The 21,536-nt window shown below is 39.1% G+C and overlaps 1 protein-coding gene across 2 annotated transcripts in view; it reads left to right on the top strand.

Annotated features, from left to right (window-relative positions):
- iqsec1a (IQ motif and Sec7 domain ArfGEF 1a) overlaps window positions 1–21,536 on the top strand; it is a 92,946-nt gene that overhangs the window by 9,726 nt on the left and 61,684 nt on the right. For both annotated transcript variants that reach the window (XM_005448666.4, XM_019349550.2), the window contains exons 2-3: window positions 8,557–8,586; window positions 15,975–16,082. In XM_005448666.4, the coding sequence (XP_005448723.1) occupies window positions 8,557–8,586; window positions 15,975–16,082 (138 nt within the window). The remainder of the gene's footprint in view (window positions 1–8,556; window positions 8,587–15,974; window positions 16,083–21,536) is intronic.

Genomic DNA, 21,536 nt, shown 5'->3' with positions numbered 1-21,536 from the left:
AGGAGCTACTGCTTACACACACTCTTCTTAGTCACCATGGATAGATGTCAACACAGGCCTCCTTACGGCTGGCTGGGCTGAATTTTCTGTTGCGAGTACTTAACTGGTTTGTGTACTTAAGTTTGCTGATGGTTACTTGCTGGTTTAACAGGTTCAATTGCTTCCACTCAGGTGTTGGCTTGCGGTATGTGCGTTTCAGTGCTTGCAGATGGAGTGCACTCCTTCTCTTGTTCTTTATAACCTCAGACTTTGCAAGAGACTCTGAGGGCTCACCCAAATCCGAGCAATATGTTCAGGAATGCAGCATGAGTAAGAGTGAGATCCCCCCTGTATCCAGCTCACTGTGTTAGGTCAGGTGTTTAAGACCACTTGGATTCAAAGTGGGAGAGAAGAGCAGTGGGCCTTTTTTAAATGTCTGGAAACAAAAAGTCTGATATTATTTAGATGCTATTGTAATATCGCTGATTGTGTTTATGTTTGAAACACAACCATCCAAAAAGTTGAGAGGCTGTTTATATACAAAGAAACACAAAATTTAATTTTAATTTAGAAACCATTTAAAGCATACGGCTCAGTTTCCCAGACATGAATTATACCCAGTTGTAGATCATAAACTTTTCTTCAATTTTTTGAATTTACTGGTTAGATTGGGTTTGGGACTGCAGTTAATCCATGGTCGGTAAACATGCTGATTATGTTATTTTGAACTATTATTTTAAGCTATTTTGAATCGGATGCCAGCAATCAGGGACAACATTGTTAGTTTAATTACAGTATTTACATGATTAGTTATAAAAGTGACTCCCTGAGGGATCGTCTTCTGGGAAAGAGTGAAATATTGTTGGATCAAAGTGTTTGACAATATAGTACTAAAGTCAGATTGCAAAGAATTTGGGAATTCCCTTTAAAGAGGCAGAGAATCCACATCTCTGGATGAAATGGACAAAGAACTAATATTGAATGGCCATGCTTTTTGGGCCCTCAGGTATGACTTTATTCAAAATAGACATTTTTCTGTTGTGGAAATGTGTTGCTGCATCCAGAAATAATGTAGTTTAAAATTTTACCATGCAAAGAAACATAAACTATGTCCGCTTCCTCTGGACCAGAGCTCAACTGTCCTGTGGTCTTGCAAAACAAAATTTGGACACTTTGTCCCCAAAGCTGAGGAGCACAGGGAACATCCAGCAAATTGTCTGAAATGGGGATGTCACCCAGCTTTTTCTTTCTTAAGCAGAGTTTTTGTCATGACATATCTACTTTTTCTCATACACAGTATAAAAGATGGACATGGCTACTAATGTCACCTGTTGGTATTTGAAGTCCCGTTTTCAGCATTTCCAGCGTAGCCAAAAAAGAATGTGTAAAGTAGGGGTTGACCTGTCTGTAAAACTGCATGCTCATTGGCTAACGATTAACGATTCTTAAAGTCATTAGGAAAGCATTTATAGAGTCCGAAAATTGCTCTCCTATTTACTTCTTCTGATGTTTTACAGATATTTGACAACTAACCAGGTGGGATTAACTTGTCCATTTTGGCTGTCTGACAATCATGGTAACTATGTAGGAATAAGGTCCCAGTCACACAGGCCTAGAAAGTGAGCTGCGATCTCAGAAAATGATTTGCGAAGTCCTAGTTAACACAGGTCTACAGATGGGTCAGTGACTTCCTGGTAACCACAACCACTAGGGGAAAAAACTTATATTTCCCAAACCAGTTTACAAACCACTTCCTTGTGATTGCTTTGTTCGCTAGCTAATCGCTGCGGTAGGGCACGATTAATCGTTAAAAAATCGCGATCTCGATTCATACTTATGTGCGATCTCATTTCCAAATGACAACGATTTAAAAAAAAAAAAAAAAAAAAAGACGACGCCGACGATTGTACCGCATTTTGATCCGGGACGTAATCTGCATGAAAACAAGCGCTCCCTCTTCCTGCTCAACAAATGACAAGTGCGGAGCCTTATACCACGTGATACAGAAGCTGTGCCGTGATGCTCAAATTGGCAGGGAAAAAACAACGGAGAACACGTCAGGGATGACGAGAAAGTGACAGGAGAAAATTCGTCCCGGTCAACCACCCAAACATCAATAACGGGAACCTTATACAGCGCTTCCCTATACACGTCGAACTCCCTCAGGCTCAAAGAAATTACGGAGGCTATCACTTATCACCTGACCAAAGATATGGCTCCCATCAACACTGTGCAAAACGAGGGATTTAGGAAAATGATCAACACCCTAGACAAACGCTACACAGTGCTGCCCCGCAACTATTTTTCTCTTGTTGCACTACCTGCTCTATACACGCAGTGTCGAGCAACGGTGGAGACGGAATTACAAGCAGTACAACATTTTGCGGCAACCACAAAATGTGAGGCATTTATTGTTTTTATGTTTATTTATTGTTTTTATGTTCAGTTTCAACTGTTACGAAGTTGATGTGCAGTTAATAAGTGCAATAAATATTTATATTGGAAAAGAAAATCGTGAGCGAATCGTGATCTCAATTCTAAGCAAAAAAATCGTGATTCTCATTTTATGCAAAATCGTGCAGCCCTACGCTGCGGTCATAGTTTTAATGGAAGCGACAGACTTGTCTTCAAACACTGGCCAGCTAATCCCTGACATTTACTGTGAAAGTGCATCACCTTCTTTACAACCAGTTTCACTCAGCAACATTATTGCACATGAAATGGACAACTTGCATATCTGTGTGAGGCCTTATTGATTCTTGACCACCATTCAGTGAAGACTGCTTAAATTAGCAAGGTAATGTCAAACCATGCTGCACATATTTCAACAGTAATGCTGCTTGGAAAAAGAAAAACTACCTGTAAGAAGCCATTGAAAATCTTTTTGCTCATTGCGAAACCAAAAAAAAAAATGACAAAGAGTGTCTTGAACCTTTTGGGCGGCTAAAAAATGGTCTTAAGCACAGATGGGAAAACTCTGACTGGTACTCCAGTGTAGATGATGAGAAATTAAAGTGGGCAAAAGAACAATGTGGTTTTGTGCAGTTTTCTTGTACAAGTGTGTATGTGTGTACGAATGTGTGTTTGTGAAGAATTGCCACTTTCCTTTTATGCAGGAGCTGACAGCCTGTGGGGGTCATGCACCAGTAACTCCTCAGAGATACATAATTTGACAGCACCATGAGAAACAAACCACTACAGAGAACGGGACTCATTAGATCTGCTTAGCAAGACACATTTGTGCTTTTAATTAGCTGCTGATTAATACAGATCATTTAGGTCTCAGTAATATGGACACAAGAAGTGTGTATTGCACTGAGGAGCCTAAGACTTGATAAATGGACTTAATTTATGTACTTGACTGGGGAAAAAAATGGGAAGTAGGAATAAAGACACACAAACAAGCATCTTACCAGAGAAGCAAGTGTAAAATCTACATCAAACATTAAAATGATGCATCTTGACTGCAGTGTTCTTTGAAAAGGAAACGTCTTATAAAATATTGACAATAAATGTGAAAAGGTACACAAGAACGTCTAGCTTTGGTGTTCCTCCTCTGAGGAACCTGTCAGAGTGAGTGAGCTGTTATAGCTGACCGCAGGTTCAAGTCATTGATCATTTGATGGCATTGTTCTGAATGGAGGCAAGAGCCACGAAATTGCAAGAAGGCCTGTTCTGCTTCCAGTAGAAAGTTTTGTAAATTGAGTGCAACTCTGGATGTGATTTATTCTTTTTCATCACAGCTTGAAGGAGTTTGATCGCAGAAGCTTAAAGCATTTCATAACTGCCACGCTTGCTGCTGGATTACACAGTATATTATTCAGTAAAGCCACTAACTGTTTAGGTAACTTTGGAAATAACTTTGGTCTAACCAGTTCAGTTAAGGACTGCAACGTTCATAATGGCATTCCTGCTGTTAGCTTTGTCAAGTGCGAGGTGAAGAGGTCAGAGGTGAAGATGGGGCTGTGTGTCCTGATTTTTATTTATTTATTTATTTATTTTAAATGTTGAGGCCGGTAGAACACAAAGTACAGTAAGAGAATACCAATACAAGTATGTGGTACAGCACTGCTTGCATGCAGTATTAAATATGGTCTGCAGTGCAGTAGTCTTATTTGGAATGTCATCAATCAAATGCCTTAAAAAAAAAAAAAAAAAAAAAAAAAAATAACTACAATAGCTTCTGATATTTTCTAAATAAGTGAAAGGAAATGGGTGCACATGTTTTTCTTTATTGCCCAGTACTATTTTTTTATTTTATTTTTGCCATATTAAAAGTGATGAAGTGCTAGAAGCTATTTCTTCAAGGCCTGAACCTACTGAATATTTTACAGTGAAAAACAAATAATGGGTTTCTAATTACATTGGAGCAGGCCTTTCCTGAAAGAGGTGAGGAAAGTAAAACGGCTTTAGGAAAATGTGCCCAAGCTTTAATAATACATGGTAATGTATCTGAAAGTGAAGAAAATGTTTTACCTACAAAAAGCCATACACAATGTAAAAACAGGAACTCATAGGAAGCAAGGTGTGTTTGTCTGTATGTTGCACAGTAGATGATGTTCCAGTTTATTTGATGCTAAGCAGGGAGCTATGATTAAATGAGCAGACTAATGCATTTCTGCAGCCGTGTCCAGTTGCACTTACTCTTGCAGAAACGCAGATTGATAAACTCTGAGTCAGCGTTCTTTGCACTCGCTCTGCCCTCCCTGATCATTTCCTCTCTCACAACAGGAAACAGACTGTCCTCACTGCAACAGACTCTGTATCTGATCCAAAGGAGAAAAAAAAGGGCTTAAATATGTACCGTACACATGCAGTGAGGTAAAGGGCAAGTGGAAGCCACTGAGATGGCAGTAAATGTAATACTGGTTGTGGGATGGAAATCTTAATTCTACCACTTGAGATTTCACTTCTCTGCAGGCCGCTATTGGAGAAACCACCCTCACAGCTTGAGGAGGCCTTCCTGTGGAATGATACTTCCAATGGGATTTGGCATTTCATGCATTATTTAAAAGGCTTTGGGAATGCACCTGAAAGTGGCTGGTGTTTCAGCGCAATGCAGAAGAAAAACAGCTCAACTTGGATTCTTGCTTTCATTCATGTATTTGTCATCATTAAGATGATAGTTTCCACTTAGATAAGGCAATAAAAAGTGGATTTTTAGTGGATTTTTATTTCCATTACCACCCTAATTAGCTTTGAGAACCTGAGTGAATTAATAATCCATTAATATTCTTGTCTCATATGACCCTACATTCTGAAGGCGCTTTTTCTCAACTCGCTGTTTTCCGTAGCCATTTCAGAAATCTAATTTAGCTAAAATCTAGTTGGTACAATTCCTGATCGAGTCCTAATGACTCAGTCAAAGAGGCAGGTCCTGCAAAGCGCAGCAATGCAGACATTAGAGTTTTTACACTTCATTGTATGTTGCTGAAAATATCCTCAGCAGCGTGTCCTCAGTTTGATTCCTAGCCAGCAGGATGTGTACTGCATGCTTTCTTTCTCACCTTCTTTCTGCCTGTCTCTGCTGTGACTAATTAAGGCAAAAAAATGTCTTAAAATGGATGCACCTGTCACTTACAGCCTTAAAATGGCTTTAATTGGTGCTTCTATCATGTCACTGTAACCGTTACAGAACTTTATGGTGAGTTTCAGCTTACTGTTTAGGTAACTTGATCATTTTGAATCGTTCTAACAGCTCATATGTGTTTTTTCAGCTGTTGCAGGCAGCTCTGAAACCCACTGAGCACTGACTGCTCAGCGCCAAATGGCAGACAGGAGAAGGGATGAGATGGTGAGCATCGGTTAAAGAGGGAAATATTTCCTTAAGGGATTAATAGAGATGCATGCGCTGGATTTTTAGACATGACATTCACCAAGTGGTCAGAAACATGAGTCTGTGAATGCTAATTTTAGTTGCTCTGTAACAGCTGGATTCGTAAATGAGCAGCTGCTTCTTGACAGTTTCCCATATTAAATTAAGAATTGTATGAGCACTTGCATTTGCAGCCTTTTTGCCAATGCCCTTCCATAGCCAACAAGTTAGTGACTCAGGGGCAGAAAGTCAGGCTCCATATGAATACAAATGACTGATGATACATGGAGCTGTATAAGATGTAGCAGACTGTCCATTTGTCTTCTGTACAAGGGTGACAGTTTTGCAGGACACCATAAAAATGAATGCCTCACCACACAAGTCAGGACTTCTGCAAATGCAGTACTAGTAATGGAAGTAGTACTAGTAGTACTAGTAATATGAGTGGTAGTTGTAGAAGTCATATTCAGTCTGCAGGACGGAGGAGCTGTCCAGGGTACTGACCACTTCTTGTGTGCTGTGGCCGCCTCTGAGGATGGCTGGTTAGAAAGTCTAAGTGGGAAGTTGTTTAAAAGATGGAAATATCATTTAGTCAACGATTTGCGAAGGATGGTTTTTGTCTGATCATTTTTTTCACTGATGCATTGTATACACAGCAATCAATTTCTCCAGTAATTGTATCTGGACTGCAGGATGTGTGTCAATGAATCTCATCCCACCACTGCATTATATTGACTCCGCTGTATTCTTACCTCAGCCTAGTTCCACAGTCCAAATGGGATTTGCGTTAATGAAAATGCAGACGGTATCAGGTTTGTTCTGTGCTTTATGGAAATAATTAAGATTTTTGGATGTCGTTGCTGAAAAATTGCTGACAGTCTTAAGGAGATATTTAGGTGAGATATAGATATTTGAAATGAGAGGAATGGTACATGGCCAACACACAGGCAAGCAAACAAGTAAAATGACTTGGAATGATGAGGAGGACAATGAAGAACTATACAGAGACCACACTCTTCTTTGCATGGTTGTTTATGGTCCATTAGTCCATTGACTTTGAGTAGGCCAATCCAAAACCTTTTTTCTTTTTCTTCATGGTCACTCAGATGTGAACTTGCTGGTGTGTTTGGGACATTGACATAACACAAGTAAGCCTGAGCTTTTGGACATGACATTCGTGTTGGAGATTCTCCTTCAAGATTTTCTGGTAGAGAGGAAGATCCATCCATCCATCACCCTACCAACACCACCATGTTCCATTGTTGGTATGACGTTCTTTTTATGCTGTTAGTTTTACATCAGATGAAACCTTCCAAGTCATCATGAAGATGGTTTTTTTTTTTTTGGCAAATCTGAGACGAGCCTTTGTGGAATTTTTTTTTTGTTTTTGTTTTGTTATCAGTGGTTTTTCACCTTTGAACTCTGGACCAGAATGACATATATGGCAATCTCTTTTTTACTGTTGAATCATGAACACTGAACTTAACTTAAGCAAGTGAGGGCTGCAGTTCTATTGTGGCCTCATGGATGAGTCGTTCATGTGCTCTTGTAGAGATTTTGGTAGGCCAGCCACTCATGAGAAGGCTCTCACGAGAGAGCCACTATGCTTTCACTATAGTATGTTGACAGTCCCGGACTGGCCTGTTTTCCTGCTGTCACAGCTATGTTGTTGATGGAGGTAGTGTATAAAGTATGTGGTTGTACCACATACTTTTTAACATGTGGGCCACCCTTGCTTATGCTCTTTTCGGTCAGTCATCCAGCCACAGAGAAATTCTAACATATAAAGAGCTTAAGTAAAACAGAGTCTTACAAGCTATGAAAAGTCTCCACTGTAGCCATGGTGTGTGCTTTTCATCCCTTTTTTTTTTTTTTTCTCTTTTTGATCCATATTCCCTTAAATGAATCAACATGTGACTACTGCATTTTGTATTTAATTGGATTATTTGTTTGATCTGAAACATTTCACAGCACTGTGGCTGTTACAACCAGAGTTTTGTAGTTTCGCATTTTTGTCCAGGAGTTGTCTATTTTGTTACGCAGGCCATCATGAAAGTTTCATGCCTATCTAAGGGCAAAGTGCTCTGCTATGAGTGACCCTAAAATTGTGTATTAAAAAAAATGGCCAGCCTTTTATTAAGAAAGCACATACCCTTGAAGCTTTATACCAGGACCCAAAGGGAGGAAAAAAGCAGCTAAAAAGAATTTGGCTCTGTGTCACTTTATTAACTTTTGTGATTTTCCTGCTGTGATGTGTCTGCCAGTCTGTCTGTGATGGATTTGGTCTCTCTTGTTTCCCCATATACCTCAAGAGGGCAAAATGATAGAAACTTTACTCAATCCAGTACAGAGCGAGCAGCCACTATACGGCCTCAAAAACAACTGCAGAATTTAATCAACACCAAAGTACAAAAAGGTTTTTTTGTTTTGTCTTCGAGGACAAGATACTGGATTCAGTAGACACATTTTTGACACACTCAGTGGAATAATTTGTAAATGTCACATCAAAGTTGTATCTGGAATATAAATTGTGTCCATTTCTCAGGAGACCAGATTGATCTGTTCAGAAGTGTAGCACCTGTCAGTGCCAGATAGCTGCACTTTACTGCAATAATGCAGCTGCTGAATCAAAGCGTGGTGGTTAGTGAGCCATTTTATGTAACTTCACTTGTCTTTAGCTGTCCTACTGAAACACTGCAGCATCCCTGTTTCTACCTGCTTAACAAAAACCATTAAAACCGTGTGTCTCATTTGTTTTTCAGATCTGAATGTGACTCCTCCAGAATGGTCAGGTATGTTCACCTGCTTTTAATAATCTATTATTGTTGTTTTTATCTGTTCAGGTTGATGCATCTGCCTGAAACTTATCTATTTTAAAGGAAGGCTTGTGCCTTTTGGGGAAATTGTCTTATTGCTCCAGAAAGTACTTTGGTGAAAACACTGTCCTACATAAGTCTTTCAGTTTGAGTGAGGAAAATGAATAACCAAGGATCATGAGGCTAGCCAGGGTAAGTGAGGAACTGAGGTAGGGCTGTTATTGGTGTTTCTTGATATTGCAGTGTGGAGGAAGTAATGAGATTTTTATGTCCAGTCCAAGGTCACACTCTTCTGTTGATAGTTGCTGGCTGTGTGAACTTCGATAGCTGGAGATTTATAGGTTTGTCTCTCCTGACAGAGTTAAGTTGTGGGTTGATTTAAAACTGTAATGTGAGTCCATCATTTGCTGTGAACAAAGCTCAGGGAATATGGCTTGCATGCAGAGAGTAGATGGGCTTCTCTTGCTGGTAAACACACTCCTTATCTGCAGTTTCTCTCTTTAGGGATGTCTCGCTGATCCAAACAGTCTCTCCCCCTGCCTCTGTAGTGCGGTGTATCAAGAACCTAACAGTGTCTAGAAAAGTTGAAAAGATTGTAGCAGAGCCTGTCCCGTGTTTTTGATACCAATTTTCCAGGCTGTGTCTGTTCTTTCCTTATACGCTCTGCTGTCTGCACTCCCAGGCTGCTTCTCTTCTGCTCTAAATGTCCCATTACAAATCTGAAGCAAATTCAGAGGGCCACAGCCTGCAGATGTGTGCCAGTCTTTGTCTTTGTACACTCCCAGGATATATGTACTTCAGTATGTGCGTGCAAGGCAGAGACGTGTGTGTGTGTGTGTGTGTATATGAGGTTTGTTTCACAGTCGGTGTCTAAATCATCCCAGAAAATGGGTTATATGAAACTTTTATGTGTTGTGTATGAATTTGGATAAATCAAAGCGTTTATCCTTAATTTTCTATTTTGGACATTTTTTTTTTGGCTATTACCAAATATTAATTTCACTTTAGCTGCAAGACTTTCTTTGGACATTACCAGGGTTGTTGTCTTCTTCCTGTGTCTGAAACAGATGTGAACAGATTTTTTGGTTATCATAATTATATTTTTTCATATACCTCAGCCCTGTAAAAGCACAGCAGTAGAAATGGAGGACAAGGCTTGAGAGCCAAATAATCCCATCTCACCAAATTGGTGTTTTGATGTAGTTGGAAACGTCTCAAATGGCAGCATCCTTCTGTGTGCAATTCTTGCTTGTGAATTTGGCCACAAGTCCCAGAATCTTCCCTTCGTTAAGCGTCCCAAGACTGTTAATGTGCTTATGTGTAAAATGTGGTTCGAAATTCAAGCATCAAGCATCTCTGCCAGCACAGTTTGGATCTTGCGGCTTTGCTGGAAGCTGCACACAAACTTGATACTGACTTATAATAATTGAGACTGAATTCTGGCTGCTGCTCACTTTTTAGCAATAAAATTGATGGTAGTCTGTGCACAAATCAGTGAAAAGCTTCGTGACCTCTCACCCCACATTGCAGGACTAAATCTACACTACATTTTAGAAATGGATTGGTATGTGTGCTGAGAGAATAATAAAATACTTTTTAAGCCTATGAATAAATCCATCAGCAAACAGTTTAAGATTCAAGCATTGATTTAATTGAATGAATAATTAGAGCAAAGTGCTGAAATGCTTTTAGGGAAGCTTGATATGTATAAAATAGTCCAATTGGTTAAAGAGAGTAACTAAATCTGAAAAGAACAATTTACCAATACAAAAAAGAAGAAACTTGTATTTGATTTTAAAATGAATATACTCAATCATATAAGACAAAAAGCCTTGTTAGCTGTGCTTCTATGTCTGCAGACTCAGGAATTATACCTTAGGCACCTGACGGTTCTTATCTATATCACGTAGTATGATGTCATCATGCTGCCTAGCAACCACTTAGCAGTACGCTAAAAATACCTCTATTTAGCATGTACGCTTCCTGTATAGGACCTTATGAAAGCATCATATCATTTTTACCCCTCAGCTGTAAAAGGCTGATGTGATATTGTAATCACCCTGTGGGGCAGGCAGGCGGTGTACTCAAGTTTTTGAGTACAGCGATCTTATTTTTTATGCCATAGGTGCATCTACTAAAATTCTCAGACGAGTTTAATCTCAGTGGCCTCGACCTTAAGCTCAAGCTCAAGCTCAAGGTCAGAGGTCAAGTTTTCTGAAAATCTTGTGAACACAATAAATTGAGAATTGTGTTACCTGGGATTTTCAAATTGATACCATAGGTGCATCTATTAAAAATTTCAGAGGTGTTTGAAACAACTGAGTCTCGCTGTTTGAATATTGACCTCAAGGTCAAAGGTCAGCTTTTCTAAAAATCACCTGGGATTTTTAAATTTATACTGTAGGCGCATGTACTTCGAGGCTGAGGGGTAACACCAGTGGTTGCATGTATTTTTTATGTCAGGAAAATAACATCTAATCTATATCCACAAAACTTAAGTCTTTAATTATATATTGTGATGCCATCAGGTTGCCTGGAAATCACCTAGCAATGGCCATATAAGACTTAGTTTTTTACCTTTATGCACCTACAACACATGAACTCATCCCATCATTTTAATTCATGGCAGTATCATCTCATTTATATCAACAAAAGTTGAATTATGTTACAATACCGTCACGTTGCCTAGCAACCACATTGCAATGGGATAATATGGCCCATTTTATTTTTTTCTGTTCATGCTCTTATGGTGCTTTTATGAGGTTTTGTATCATTTTAAATTCAGTACAATAACAACTAATTTATATCCACAAAATCTCAGTTATGCATGATGTGTTATGACGCCACCAGGTAGCTTGGCAGCCACCTAGCAACAGGCTAACAAGACCTTTTCTTAGCATTTATGCACAAAACACCTTTTGTGTTAGGTTAAACAAGTGTGCTAGTATTTATAAAAAAAAAAAAAAAAAGTAAAAGTAAAATTGATTGGTGTGAGCGTAATTCGTTATCTCTTTGACTTTTGATTAATTATTTTGAGTTTTAGAAATAAAAATTAGGCACTCAGTTAGCTGCTTTATTTTACAATTTATATATTCAAACTGTCCACAATCTAAAATACAGTGTAGGTCAGATGTATTTACAAATAAGTAAAGGCAATCAAGGTTATCATAGCAGTGGCAGCACAATTGAGATATAAAATGAGAAATTCTAAATGTAAAATCTACAGAACACATTTTAAATGATGATTTTTAACATTAAACATAAAAAATTTTAAATGACATTTGAAACGATAAAATCTTTGTATATAAAATGTATATATAAAATCATTTTTTAAGCCTATTTGTGGTTCCATACTAAGTTTCTCTATACACATCTTCTGTGTCTTATAAAAAAACTTTCATGCTACTGCTTCTAATGTTGTTCCCATGATATGGATGTACTATCTCACTGCAAATATTCTTAGCAACCAACCAGCAGCCAGATTCAAATTGCTGTGACAGCGACCATAAATTTCTCCGTCACTCACTCGATTCATCTTGGCCCTGAGTTTCCTTTTGTATCGCAGCTTAAAGCCATTTACTGTAAAATCGCTACAACTGCCAAAACAGCACTCTGCTGACAACACACAGCAGACTTACAGTCACTTACATCTCTCACCCTGTTAATATGCCACACCATGACACAAGTGAGTCTGGCTGTTTAAAATTTTGTGTGTTACATGGCTTGGTAGGTTTCATTATCATTAATAATGGAAAAGCCACCGAGCTTGGCTCAGGCGCTATAAATAAATAAGCCATGCTCCCGGAAGATTGCTTTGCACTGGTTTGATAGAAGTTTGAGTGAGCGTGTGGGGAGAGATTGGCCCAGTCGGCGATGGGGGATTATTCTTATACACACTCCATGGCTAATGAGAGAGGAGTAGCAACATGGCGGTGTTTAATTGGTCTGCTGTTGTGTAATCAGAATGGATGGTTTCATTCAGATGTGATTACACCCGGGCTCAGATAGGAAGGCAGGCGCTCATCAGCCTCAGTGACCTGCTTTTATTGGATTGTTCTTCAGTGAATGTTTAATGATAAGGTGTTCTCCCACTCCACATTTTGTACAGCACTCATTCATAAGCCCGACGAGCACATGGCCAGAGCCTAGAGCTGAGGAGCAGTCGGGCACTTAATCACGCCAACTGCAATGGGAATGCAGGATGAAAATGCTCTTGTCTTATTTATACCTGTTTACTTGGGCTCGGTGAGATTGTGTTTTGTGATGGATGGCAGTTGTTCTAGTTGTCTGGGAGTGTCTGAGAACAATAAGCAAGTTCAAATTTCATATTGTTTCGTATCCATGACCGTAGCCCTTTTGAGCTCTCCACATTCTGTCTTTTTTTTTTTTTTTGTATTGAACATGTTTGGCTTCACGCACATGAAGGCCAGCTCGTCAGCACGCTGCAGTAATAGTGGGTGACTGGAGGTATTCTGGAAAGCCTTAGCGAGGGCTGCAGCTTTGATTTCCCTGTAGTCCTCCGCAGAGAGTTGGGGAAACAGAGAGGAGGGGATTATACAGCTCAGTCATTATTGTAGGAATGACAATGAAGAGAATAAAGCTTTGCTGGGCTGTTGTTTGGGGGGGGTCAGAACCTCTTTTTAGAGTGCATCTCAAAATAATACCGTAGGCAAAGCCCTCCCAATTAATTCAAACATTAAGTCAGAGTAATTTGTTATTGTAACAGGATTGTGGGAAGATTTATGACGTTCAGTGATATACTATAAGAATTAACATACAACATTAAAGAGGAGCAAAGAGACTGCACTCTTGCAACTTCTATTGCTCATGAGGCGTTTCCTAAAATAGGCTTGGAACTGCAGATTTCTCTCTGAAGAGAGGGCATCTCTCTAAAACCGCACAATGTGTGGGGTGAACTGTACTTAATTCACTCACAAATCTAACCTACAAAGAGCCGGGCTGTCCTCCGGTGCACTGTCAGGCAGCTGAGCTGATACTTGTCTACAAGCACGAGAAGTGACAGGCCTGTGTCGCAGAACTGCTCCAGTGCAGTGTCGAACCCTTGGCCGATGTACTCCTCAGGGATCACACAAACCTATCTCGTGTTGCCAACGTTGATGGGTAGGACACAGAGCCTGCTGTTTGCGTGAGTCCTTCTCGATTAAGAAAACTGGATTTCAGATCTTAACAAGGAATTGTCCTGAAACAACCCCCTACAGACACAGGAGTGTGCAGTGTGTGGTGTCAGAATGCAAAGATGCAAATTAAAGTCACATGACGTGTCACTCTCATGGAAAAGAACTGACATTTATTTATGGTCTGAAGCGAAGTCTGAGCCTTGACTCTGTGGGACTTTCTAAATAACTAATGGAGGACGGGAAGAAAAATTCAGACTAATCCAAGGTTCATAACTCTCAACTGAGCCAGAGCAGAGACATTAGCATTTTTGAAATTAATAATTCATTGTGCCGAAACAGCAGCAAATGGCAGCAGCCATGACACAATTAGCCACTGCTATGTCTCAGGGCCTCGGTGCAAGATTTTTCATCTCGACACTGTGTAGAAGTTAAACAATGAGCAATAATAGCGTTTTTCTTCTGAAGTAAGATGCGGCTGTATGTTTTCGATGACGACTTCATTCTCTGGCAGAGATGGGTGGGTTGACTATAACCCACAGCTTGAGAAATGTGCTTTGCCCATGATAGACATGCAATCCAAAGGGGGGCTGGCTCAGTGAAAACCTTAACAAACCATAGATGAGAAAGAAATATCTCTGTGGAAATGATCTCCTGTGGAAGAAAATGAGAAATGCCTGAACAATCAGTAGTAGAGGAATACACTATTTTAACTTTTAAGACAAAGCACAAGCTGTCAAGTTGCATATATTTAACAAAGGAGCTTAACTTATGAACGCCCAATGATGTAAATAGGATAACTTGAGAATGAGGCGACATAGGAGTTTCAAATTGGTACCGTTGGTGTATTTACTAAAGATCTCAGTGATCTCGACATCAAGGTCAGAGGTCAAGTTTTCTGAAAATCTTGTGAATGCGATGCAATAACTTGGGAACATACTATTTTGAAATTGATACCACAGGTTTATCTACTAGGAAGCTGAGGGATTGCATTTATTTTCTTTGACACAGTCAGATTGAGGTCTTTTTTTTCACCCCAAGTTTTCACATACATACATTTTACTGTTATCTACTGACATTTTACCCATATTTGTTTCAGAAAAATTTAATTATCTGGCTGTACCGACACCATTTTGTTATGTTATCAGTGTATAGCACTTACTTTGCACCACTGTTCACAAAATCAAATGAGAAACAGGTTTGGAGTAATAAAAAAAAAAAATGAAGTTCTGCATACCTGGATGTATTTCTTGTACATGAAGAGTTAATATATACAGTTCTATGCACTGCATATATTAAGTATATATGCATTTATATAGGATTAAACTTGGGTTTGTGGGAAAATAAAATAAAATAAAAATATATCTATTGTAATGGATTTGTGACATGCATCTCAACCAGGTCTAAAGCCTGTGCAAGTCTACAAGTCAGAATATACTGCAGTTTATAGAAACCTGCTGCATACAGAGTCAGAAAAGTACAAAAATACAAGCACCCATGATAGGACAATGCAGGGTTAACACAAGGCTAGAACAGGAATGAATCCTGGCTGAAGTCAAAAGTTCCTACTAACAAACACAGAGAGAGCTAAAAGAGGACTGTCAGATTTCTTTTTTTAATGCTTCCCGCAGCTGTAATAGGCCCAGTACTGATTTGTTCTTTTAAATTGAATATATTAGTATGTCCCAATTTCTACTCAGCTTTGTCGTGGTAATAGTGCAGCAAATGGTGTAAAACTGGTCCTGTGATTGCTGCGTTATTTTGTCTTCTCTCTCTCACACACATACACGCACAAAGACACACACACATACTCATTTACATATCTTAGTGAGGACATCTAATTGAAATAATGCTTTCCCTAGCCTCTTACCTTAACCCTAACCATCCAAAATTAATGCCTAACCATTAGCCTAAACCTAACCATAACCTAATTGTAACCCTGATACTAAGACGACATTTTGAGCCTCAAAAATGTCTTCAAACTCGTGGGGACGGGGATTTTGTCCCCATAAGTGACTGTTGGTCCCCACAAGTATAGTGCCACGCCAATTTTCTGTCCTCACAAAGACTCTAAACATGGGCGTGTACATGCACGCACACACACAAACAGACACACACACACAGCCGTCATTTCATTTTAAAATGTTTCTGTCATATCTGTCCTTGTAGGTACCACATTTCTGTTTTTTGTTGTTTGTTTGTTTTGTAACACAGTGTGTCCTTTTCTAGGAGACATACATCTCTACCAGTTGAAGTCACAGAGAATCCCGGGAGGTTGGTTTCTGAAGGTTGCAGAAGAGTCACCCCCTGCCGCAAGTGGAAGTCTGCTTCCTTTGGGTACCGTAAGATGTTAATTTTAACAGTTACTTCACATTCAGTTTGTCCCATAAGCACTGCAGCAAAACAATATTTTTCTTGTCTTCCTCTTGTTAATGTCTAAAACTCTTCACTGGTTATATTGATCGCCCTGCTAATTAGCCTCTCTGTGTCAGAAGTATTGGCCGTGACAGCTTGACAGCTGCAAACTTTGCCGCGTCCTAATGTTTGGGGCTTTGCAGCTGCTCTCATCAGCTTTTTATGACACAGCAGTTTGATTGCTGCAGTGCCTTTTTTCTGATGTGCACACTGAAGTCTTCTAACCAAATGCACTGTAGGAGGAAATCATTAAGTATAGCCTTCACGAAATATGATCCTTCATTGCTGCGTACCCATTAGCCGTGCTGAGCTTGGACCTTGACAATCTCTCAACAAATGAGGAGGGAGCAGAGCACAAAGTCAGACTTGGGGGGGGGGGGGGGTCTTTAAAAGGCATGAGAGTTTCATAAGAGACACCTCCCTGTGCTGTATGCTTCATCATCAAAAAGCAACGTGCCCTAATCCACAGCCCAATTTTAGCTCGTGAGCAACCCAAAAATAAATCCTACTGCATAGTGGGAACATGCTCTATTTTTAAAGAGCAGTGTTCAGAAGTTTCTGATGAGTAGTAACATCTGTGGGTTGTTTTTAGACTTCTGTAACACTGCAGAAACGAGGCTTTGCTATTTCTTGCTGATTAATATCTCATTCACTCATGCTCCATCTATTTGTCTCAATATGATTGTTATACAGTAAGTAATTTTCAGGCGTAAAGTTAATGGGTTAAATGGATCATGACTGCAAACAAGATGATGGCTGTGCTCTGAGGTTTAATGTTTTCCTCTTCAGCTCAGCAGCACTGCTTGCGTCCATCAGTGTTTACTTATCTCAGAGTTAGAATAGGATAATTGTTAAATGATGGTAAAAGAGAACGAGCCCCCTTCCTGATTGTTTTGGCTTTGCTGATTGATTTCAAATGGTCTTGCTTTAATGCTGTGTCCCAGATGTAATTATTAATGTGCGCAAGTTAATTATTATTGATCTTTCCGTTGAGTTAGAGAGCTCACAATTACCAACAGCAAAAGCAGAAAAGTAGATCAGTTTGGTCAACATGATAGAGTTGTGTCCCCATAAGTGCTGTTGGTCCCCACAAGTGTTGTAAACTTCCAATTTTTGGTCCCCACAAAGATATATAAACATAGCGCACACACACACACACTCATTTACACACTCGCACCGGCGCTTGCACACTCACGCTCACAGGAAATGGTAAGTGACAGGGTGGACTGGAAGTTTGCAAATCAGATCACTGCATGGCCCAAAATGTAAGCAAACATTTGTTATAAAGGCCTTGGTCACAGCTGTCTTTTGTCATGCTTGACTTGTTTTGGAGGGTATTATTTCCTTTAGAAAGACAGGAAACTCACTGGATATGGTGTTTCAAAGGTCCTGTGCCAGATTTGAACCCAGGATGTTGCACTGTACACCACAGTGACTAGAAAACAATATTTTTATTTTTTCACATCGTGTCTGAAAAGAAATGTTGGGTTATCATTCCTTCTCGATGGACGCTGGGTGTTTGAGGCTCTCATCGACTGGGTGACTCTTTTTTGGAAGTATGTTTATGTGGCACTAACAAAATGGAGAAGGTGAAATATTAATTACTATGGCTTTTGTGGCCTGCTGTGCTATGCCCTGCAGTATGATTAAAAGGTACTTGTTAAAAGTCTTTTGAGTGAGCATAATGGAAAATGCTACAGTAAACCTTAATTATAGGATGTGTTTGTAGCGGTGACATTATTTACTTCAAATGTTTTTTGCAACAACATTAAAAAAAATGCCAGATTTGTTGCCCTGTTATTTTAAGCTTGTTATTTCAGACCTCTGTTAGATGCTCTCATTGTATAAATGTCTGAGTAATTCTAGACTTTGGAAACTACGTTAAAGGACTTATTAGGGATTAATGGAACAAGTTCGGTGTCAAAGCTGTGTCATTCACAGAGCTCAGCTTGCTCCTCATCCTCCAGAGTTAGGGCAGTCTCTGGGGGCGGCCAATTACATTCAGAGAATGTAGAGTGTCTGCTATACTGCAATAGCATAAACGCACTCCAGGCACTGACTTTAATTGTTGCATCTGCTGTATACTTTTCTTTACTTCTCTTTACTTGTTTGCTCTGCTTTATTTACTATGTACTTGTTCTTTCTTCTTTCTCTATTCTCTCCTACATCAAAGCATTTACATGCACAAATACCATTTCATCACCATTAGAGCAAGGCAATCCATTAGCTTAGATGTGAAAAACACTTTTTCATGCATAAATATGTATGTTTGAGTCAGTGATGGACATCTGATTATTATGATTTTTCCACTAAATCTGGTGATATTATTAGACTGTACAGATCAAACTAACACTGTGCAACAACAATAAGCCTAGAAAAACTTCACTTTCATACCACCAGTGTGGAAAAGCAATCTCCTTCAAATGTTTGGAGCACAAAAAACTAGTCCCAGCGGGTTTTGTCAGTGCATGATTTGTTTTCTTTAATGTAGACAACAGAATGGAAATATTGTCGATTTTTCTCATTGGGGTTCCGTTCAAAAACTGTCAAAACATCCAGAAACTACAGAGAAACACAGGCAGTAAGAGAGATCATTTACAGTCTGCCCCATACATTTTTGAAAAATGACACAAATGTTGTTCAATCTTGACTACTTGATTTAAAATCTATGGTGGTAGTGTACAATGAAGTGCAGACTTTTAGCTTTAATCCAAGGGGTATAATAAAGTTATTGCATCAATTCTTTAGGAATTAAAAACATTTTTATGCATAGCCCCTCAAAAGTAATTAAACATACTAAGATGAATATAAGGATCTAAGTCCTTTGCCGTCGATGACTCCTGAAGTCTAGAATCCATGGACATCATCAAATCCTGTTTTTCCCCCTGCTTTCCTAGGCCTTTACTGCAGCTGCCTTCAGTTGCTTCTTGTTTCTGCTTCATTCAGCATTCAGTTTTGTATTTAATAACTTAAACAAACATGTTGAGTTGAGGTCTCCTCAGGCAGGTAGTTCCAAAGCTGAGGGTCCCTGATGGCACAAGCAAAGTCGCCTTTGCACCCCATCTAGAGTTTGAATTCGCTCATACAGGGTCAACATTTTTCCTGTGTATCTAAGGGGCCAGACTCAAACTTGCTTTAAAAGTTAAAATTTTAAAATGAAATCTGAAACATACTGGTAGCCAGTCGAGAGAAACCAGCATTTTGGTGATGGGAATGCCGCCCACTAAAACCAGTAAGAACTGTGAGCATTTTGTTACCCTTGGTGGTGGTCTTTAGCACCTTGGACAGGAAAATGTGTCAGTATAAGCTCCAAGCATTCACACATAAATCACCCAGCTGAAATACTGAAGTGTTACTGGTGTGATGATGGCGTGCAATGTAATATCATATGTGAACCACAACAAAGAAGATGGATTACCTGACTTCTATCAGGACGCACACATCATTTTCCTCAAGATATATAATTCTTTTTCCATTCTTGACTTGCTTTAAAGTGCAGTAAATCAGGAGCTAGCGACAAATCAGAGTCTGTAGACCAAAGTGGAACAGAGAGAAGAGGAAACATAACTACATTTTTTTTTTTAAAAAAAAGAAAAAAGGAAAGTTTTTTTTAAAGGGGTGAATTCACAAAATGAAAATGGATGACTTCCATATTAATTATAAATTAATTATAAATTTTACTGTTTTGTTACCTGCAAAATGTTTTTACTTCTACATATAAAAGCAAGAAGTGAAAGTACTGCACTTACACTTGATAGCAGGCTTTACTAAACCTAATTCTAAACTTGACTCAAGTCCAGTAGTGACATGTAATAAGAACTGAAACTATAAGAGATTAGGTTAAAGTTTCCCAGCAACCATGGTAATTCTACCATTTATAGCATTAGTGTGTGTATATATAGTATATAGACACATTAAAAAAACGACATTTGGTTTATGGAAAAGTCAAATTGGGCTTAAAGTTGGTAAAAAATGTCATGGTGAAAAAACAAGTTAACCAGAGAAGCTGTCATTTACCTGTACAGCATCCCGCTGAGTGTATCGCTTGCTCCTAGCTCTGGAATGACCTGCTAGAGGAAATTAAGTCAAGTCAGTCTTTCTTTGCGTCTCAAAACATATATTTTTATGACGATGCCTTCGCTTTGAGTTTTTCACTTGCTTTGAATGGTCTACTTCCTCAGTACATTAGTCAGTACAGCTTATTGGAGTTGATGTTGGCTTCAGAGCAGTATCTGTATTTAAAATGGCCAATAAATGAAATGTAAAAAAAATTGTTGACAACACAAATAAAACAAGCAGCTGATCCGAGCACAATCGGGCAGAGAATAATAGAGTAATCTGTGACTTGTTGTCGTATTATAAGAAAGAAAGAACACATAAACAACTCTTCATAACAAATGGTGGAAAATCTTGTTTTATTTTGTGTGACTGAAAGAAAAAAGTATTTCCCAGTATATCAGATTTTTACATCGCCAAATATCTGTGTCCACATTGGTCTTAAAAGTCAGAGGAGCTCTAGTTTGTTTTTATTTTGTTCAGTCTTTGTTTTATTGTGTTGCTCCTGTGTAGAATGTCACAACATGATTTTTTTTAAGTGCTGCTTTAAATAACTAGTTGTTGTTGTTGTTGTTGTTGTTGTTGTTGTTATTAGTCAGCAAATTCTATCAGGCTAAATATAAAATACAGCTAAATATTTAGCTTTCAGTCGCATCACTTGCCATCTCTGCCTATGTAATGATTTCTCCCACTTCTGTCTCTTCTGTGGCTCTAGTTTCATTTGTAAAGACTAGTGGCTGTTTCATTTCTACTCCTCTCCCATGACTGTTGAGCGTAGAGTGCTCTGCAACAGTGGGAGAGTTGAAAACAGGAAGTGTGTTTATGTCAGACTAAGAAAGCGAATCTGGAGCATACAGCCAGTCCAATAGGGTTGCAGGATCTCAGCTTATTGTGAGAAAGGATCATTGCTCTATACGGTTTACTGAGGGAAAAGAATCCAAATTCATCTGCAGGCATGTGACGCAAACTTGAAAGAAAACGGTACAAAAGCAGCGTATTATATGTTATAATATAGGAATATAGACAACCACATGAAATGAGGGGTAAAAAAACACATTCTCTTCCTCAGTATCTGTAAATTACATGAACAGAAAGCATGTTTTAACTGATTTTGGGTGCTGCATGTGTAGGAGCTGCTGTATTCATTGCCTGCAGCTGCCTTCTAGTTCAGTCCCGTCCAGAGTTAAGACTTCTTCTGCACCCATCAAGCTCAGCCCAAGGCTGAATGAATGCTTTTAAATACCCAAGATGCTTTCCCTCTCTTCCCTCTCACGCTTTCCTCACTTCATGCCTCTCTTTTAATTCCCCCCCTTTTTTTTT

The sequence above is a fragment of the Oreochromis niloticus genome, linkage group LG20 (genome assembly GCF_001858045.2).
Source record: "Oreochromis niloticus isolate F11D_XX linkage group LG20, O_niloticus_UMD_NMBU, whole genome shotgun sequence".
Taxonomy (NCBI): Eukaryota; Metazoa; Chordata; class Actinopteri; order Cichliformes; family Cichlidae; genus Oreochromis; species Oreochromis niloticus.
The sequence above is the reverse complement of the archived record's forward strand: the minus strand, read 5'-3'. Positions and strand labels throughout refer to the sequence as shown.